General features: G+C 42.9%; 1 protein-coding gene across 1 annotated transcript in view; it reads left to right on the top strand.

Moving 5' to 3' along the window:
• Positions 1–1,601: 1,601 nt before the first annotated feature.
• EML5 (EMAP like 5) overlaps positions 1,602–6,000 on the top strand; it is a 41,690-nt gene continuing 37,291 nt past the window's right edge. The window contains exon 1 of the mRNA XM_053475522.1: positions 1,602–1,798. Coding sequence (XP_053331497.1) covers positions 1,602–1,798 — 197 coding nt within the window. The remainder of the gene's footprint in view (positions 1,799–6,000) is intronic.

The following is a 6,000-nucleotide window of genomic DNA, read 5'->3' as shown; positions in this document are numbered from 1 at the left end:
GCGGAATGGGGGTTAATGGTTTAATGTGGGGAAATGTATTTATACGAGAGCGCTACGGTGCCCAAATAATTCGCATTTAATCTGTGGCAGAAAGGCGCTAGGCTTCGCACTCAAACGCCCTCGTATTCTAGAATTAAAGCAGCCCCGAAATAATAAAATGATACAATAAAAGCTATGAATTATTAAAGTCATCGCTTACCCCGTTCCATGTGCCTCTTACTTACACCAGAACTACATTTCTTTATGTTAATAGCTTTATTGATAAACTGTAAAGCTCTTGAATAATAACCATTATCCGCCACACAAGCACGGCCAAGGGAAGCATTACGCTTTGTTTGGGCATTTAAATGCAAAGTAGATCGTTGTAATATTTTCTGCGTTCGCCGCTGCTTGCATACTCTCTGCTCCCACTTGTTTGATAGATAATCATCTCGTATTGTCACTAATGACTTCAGCATTACTTGGTTAAATTGCGTTTTTGGCTCAACTATTACCATCATATTCCCTTAAAATGAAATTAAAGGTGCTGTTCCACTTACCCGCCTACTGGATCGAACGCATTTATCGAGACGCGTCATTATTTGTACCGTGGGACACCCAAGCCCTTTCCGGAGATAATTCTTTAATCATGTAAAATGTGACCTTTATTACGTGGTTAAATTACTACAAAGCTAAGGTTGATTTGCTAAATGTGTCAGCGAGTGTAATGTTTTCTCTAACTGGGACAGCAGCTTGAAATGCTCCATAAGCGGTGTATAGAGGAGATGGAGTGACGTAAGGATCAAAACTGGGCAGAGCATGGAAAAAAATATGATTTTTTCATTATTATGATTATTGTTTAGGAATTTTGTGGTCAAGTTCAGTTTAAATTGTATATTTTAAACCCCCCTGCCCTGCGTTAATGTAACATTGTTAAGTTAGAAGCCTAGAAACATGTATTGTGTATAACCCAGTCTCTTCCTTGTTTGTTTATTTGAGTTGTTTTGTGTCTGATAATAAGAAGCTCTGTTTCTTGTTGTGTTCTTTCTGCAACAATGTTGCTTCTTGGTGTCTATGGGATGCGGTTCCAATAACCCAGGCCCCCTGCACAGACCACCAGCAGGGCTGATCACCCCCCATACCCAGGATGCTAGACCTTTAACTCTCAATGGAGGAGGATTGAGCATGACTGGGAAGAATGCCCTGTGATTGGCTGAAACTTCACATCCTTTAAGTGAATCAGCCAATCGGTCTTAGGCGAGGGGTGTGCCAATGACAGCAGTCCTTATTCCAGTACTGGAGATCCTAATTCCCTCTGCAGGAGGCTGGCAGCCCAAGGACCTGCCTGTGGATGCAGCTTGCAGGAGACTGCACAGCGCAGGCCATAGGGACATCACAGGACCAAGGACAGCTGCCCCCCCCCCCAGCCCTGAGCCATGCACAGAGCATGCAACACCTTCTCACCCAGTGCATTAGGCTGAGGATCTGCATGCAGGAGAACATCGATGCACTGACATTATATCCAGCCCACTGCACATGCAATAGGAGGTCTGAAGACCAGGAGGGTCCAGGAGACCAGGAGGGTCCTGAAGGGGTAACTGGCTGCAATTAAGAGTTGGGAGATGGCTGACAGGACTGCCCCTAACTGCCACCTGAGGCTGGAGTGGGTCTATGGCTACAGAGGACACCAATGCCGCAACAACCTGTACTACACAGCAGCCAAGGAGATTGTGTACTTTGTGGCTGGGGTTGGTGTGGTCTACAACACCAGGGAACACAAGCAGAAATTCTACCTGGGCCACAATGATGACATTATCAGGTACCTGCACAGGTGTCTATTTCTTGCTACAGTGTGTCCCATGACTCAGTTGTGCTGGTGACACTGGGGGTGGAAGGGTTAAGGTTTGCATGGGTTGGGCTGCCTTGGTGTCTGGTGAGTATGTGCCCAGCAGATGGGCAGTAAGCTCAGCCCCTCTTATTAATACCCCCTGCACCTAGTTGGGGGAAGGGAGGGGGTGCACATTATATATCAGGGTCAGGTTACAGCCCAGACAGGTGTGTCTGGGAGTTAACACTTTCACAACCAGGTGTGAATACATCTTCCAGAAATGTGGCACTTACGGGGTTAACTACTAACAGTAGAGCCATTGTATAGAATATTGCAATAAATAGAGATTTCTGATACTTGAGGTTTAAAAGGTTTTTGTTGGATAACAGCAATAAATAAATTTTGTGGCTAAATGGAGGTGGCTGTGCTGTTTGCTGTTGGCAGCCCAGAAGTATTTATTGTTTTTTGGGGGGTTTAGATCTCTATACAGGGATCCCTGACTTTAGTATGCTCTGCACTTTTCCATGGTATATAAGTATACCTTCATTATAAACCCACTTGCTCACAGATCCGATGTATCATGTGTCTGGCTAGGGACTTCTGAATAGCTGGTGTGTTAAGAGACTGTTGAGCTCTCCAGGAGGGCTGCATGAGCCTGTCTGCAGTTTTTAAACAGTTAAATTCAGTCTTCACTGTCATCAATGTGTAACTTTCTATACCTGCCTCCTGAATCACTAAATACTCATAGTTTAGTACATTTGGTTCAGTTATTGTATCATGTAACTGTTCAGAGTTTAACCCCATGTTCCCCAACATTCCACTTATATTTATATAGCATGTTCTGACCTGTAATAGAATCATCTAAAAATGCAGAGGGATATGCAGTAATATGTGGGTTTCGGGTTATTAATATATATCTGGACATGTCTTCCTTGTGCGGGGTTTACCATGAAGCGCTGAAGGGGTTAATACGTGTTACATGTCGCAGCAGGCGTGTAGATTGTAACGGTAATCCGCTATTCGCTGGGTAAACACAGCTGGTCAGCGAGACGTTCAGCACCGCAGTCTGGGACAGCTCCCAGGGACCAGGCCATGCGCGGTGTATTGGGTGCTATGGGGTATCGTGGGCTACGCAGGGCAGATGCATGAACTGGACTGGGGTCAATACACCGCAAATGGAAAATCCGGGATAAAAACAGGGATATCCGCCCAGAGTCACCGGATCGCCGCTTTTGAATAATTTTCCTTCCCTTTGCAGTCGATTCAGTAGCCTGTGATAGATTTATCCCGTCCTCTACACTGCATGCAAACAGGTGAAGCTGCCATTTATTCGCACGCTGGGCATGTTGGCTCTGTTTTAATGCAGATTTAGCTGTACTGACCCAAAATCTCTAGCGGTGTCTGCTTCGCTTAGCTATTTTCCAACCCTACTGGTTTTCCCCTCAATGTATCTACTGCTTACAGTCCTATCCTAGCTCATATTTACTAATAAATGTTTTCTTTTTGCACAAAATTAATAGTTGACGCGTGAGCTGCATGGAATTGGGCTCCCCCGGGTGCTATCCTATAGGTCAATACTCAGGGGGTGAAATAATGAAGCTCTGCGTTAGTTTGACAACAAGTCCCATCATGTATTGAGCACTTTAGGAGGATGGGAGGAAAAAGTCTGACAACGTAATAAACAACGCATTCCCTCCCGCCATGGCCTTGGCATGCGCAGGGCTACCTCTAACGATGTGCCATGCATTGTGTATTCTGCATGGAGCGCAGAAATTAGATTTTTTTAACCCAAATTATTAGGCTGGATATCCTTCTTGGCCAACCCCGTGTCTGACAGCCCACAAGAGAATCCCCGGTTCCCATGGCACCAACATTAATCCTTCTTACAGCGATAATAATCTGTATTATAGTCCTCTGTAGATGACCGCGACCGTGCATTGGGTTTCACCTGACCTCGCGATTCATATATGATAAAAAAAAATCACCATTTTTTACACAGACCCGTTCCTTTAAAAGCTGCAACAAATATACTCTTCTTATAAAATTAATCCCCAGCACTGGATTTTTTTCCTGCATAAATTATTATTTTTTTTTTTAAGATTAATCCTTTTCCATCTGGATTTTATAATCAGCGGGGATTGACAGACGCGACGAAGACAATGTCTGTGTTTCTGTCCTGGGTCTAGCGGGTATCCGTCTTTCCTCTGCTACATATAATATATATATATAATATATATATTATAACATCTGTGTTTTCAGATTTATGAAATATTTATCAGGAGCCGAAACGAGGCTTGTCTTCCGCATCACGTAATTTCATTTAATTTTATTTAAATATTTTAAAATGTAAAAAAAAATCTGGCAATCAATGTATAAGAAGCCGCAATTTAATGGGAAAACAATTTTTTTTTTTATGTATTTAATTTTTTTGGGTGTGTTCTAGGGTATTAAAGAAAATTTAGGATTTTAGGCCTTTTTAAGCTTCTAGTAAAAAAAAAAAAAAAAAAAAAAAAAAATTAGTCCAACCGAACTAATTCTGTTTCTTGTCCCCAAGGAGATGACCTCATTTGCTTTTTGCCTGAAGAATTGAATTTTTTTGGGGAAAAAAAAATGTGCAAGGGATGGCGGATGACTGTATGGTGACCTCCAGCCTCCCATGCTTATTAAAAATATTTAGCCTTCAAAGGTGGCCATTAAATTTGGGTCGGAACTATTCCAAATCCAGCATTTTTGGGTTAATTGTCCTAATAAAGGAATGTATCGGAGATTAAAACGACAAACACGTGTGTGAAAAAACACAACCCATCCGTATTCCGGTTAGGGCAGCCATGTTGATCCTCCCCTTAAGTGACTCCTCCTCTTTAGTGGAAGCTGATTGGTGGTTGAAGCTAATTGGTCGAGAAGAGGGGCGTTAGGAGGGGCAGTAATTAGTTTTGCAGCATTTGTCCTGCCTGCCACCCTGGATACCCCTCATGCTTTTAAATTAATTGGACAATTTGATTTAAATTTAATTTTAATTTAAATTGATTAATAATATGGAAATTAGTATGTAAATGGGCAATCTTGTGTGTCGGCGAATAATGTTGTATGTCACAGAGAACCGCGACACCGGTCATTATTAATCTCCGCTCGATGATTCTATTTTATATTATTTTATATATTTTATATGAATATATAAAATATATGATATTTGCACGTGAATCCCATGTGAATTCTTGGGAATTTTAGTAAAAAAAAAAAATCCTTTTTTAATTTTTATTAATGAGCAGCATTACTCCCCATCGTTAACACGGACTCCCGTGGCTGCTGGTGTGTGTGGAGCCAATTAGCGGAGGATGTCTCTGCGCATCTTATGTCATCAGATGACATAAAACACTTTGTATCTTTTGTTTATGTAACACTGATGATAAAACACAACAAACAATCACACGTTCCGATACGTCGCCCGATCCTCCGTCACCGTTGTCTCTTTAGGGACCTCATGAGTTGCAGGATCGCATGCGCGATATATCTGAACATGTGTTGAGTCTGCAGTTAATAACACGTGGGCCGCGTTGGCCGTTCCGTTATGAGCAGGATGGCGGAACGCGTCGGTTTTCTTACTGCTGCTATCTTTTAATCTCCGGTGGATAAGCCGTGGATACAATGTGACATTTGAGAATTAACGCAACGCCTAGTCAGTGTGGGTCATATGCCCAGGTTACTGTGTCAATGCGATTAATACCCATCCCCCGGAAGTCCTACTAGGAGGAACGGCTGAAGGGTTGCCGGACTTTTCCTTTGAGATGTAGCGATTTACTAATATTTAGCTTTTGTAACGTTCCGGTGTTCTAAAGATGGAATGATCATACGATGCGGTCTGTGATGGATATTTCCTGAAGAGATCGTATAAAACTAAAGGGTTAGAGACTTGGATGTAATGCAAGGAGGCTTTACTTTACTGAGAGGGTGGTGGATAGGGGAGGGGCCACCCAGCAGAGGTGGTAGAGGGTAATACAGTGAGGGTGTTAAACATGCATGGGATAGACATACGGCTCCTGAATCTAAGACGAGACCAACGTCTGATTACTGTCTTTACAGCAGGAGAAACGGGCGACTAGACGGGGGCCGGATGGGGCCGATCTGCCGAAATTGTTAATACTCGCTGGTCTCTCGCAGGTGAATCATATTCGTTGCAGAGACCGTATCAGATC

This window comes from Spea bombifrons, chromosome 9 (assembly GCF_027358695.1).
Source record: "Spea bombifrons isolate aSpeBom1 chromosome 9, aSpeBom1.2.pri, whole genome shotgun sequence".
Classification (NCBI taxonomy): Eukaryota; Metazoa; Chordata; class Amphibia; order Anura; family Pelobatidae; genus Spea; species Spea bombifrons.
The sequence above is the reverse complement of the archived record's forward strand: the minus strand, read 5'-3'. Positions and strand labels throughout refer to the sequence as shown.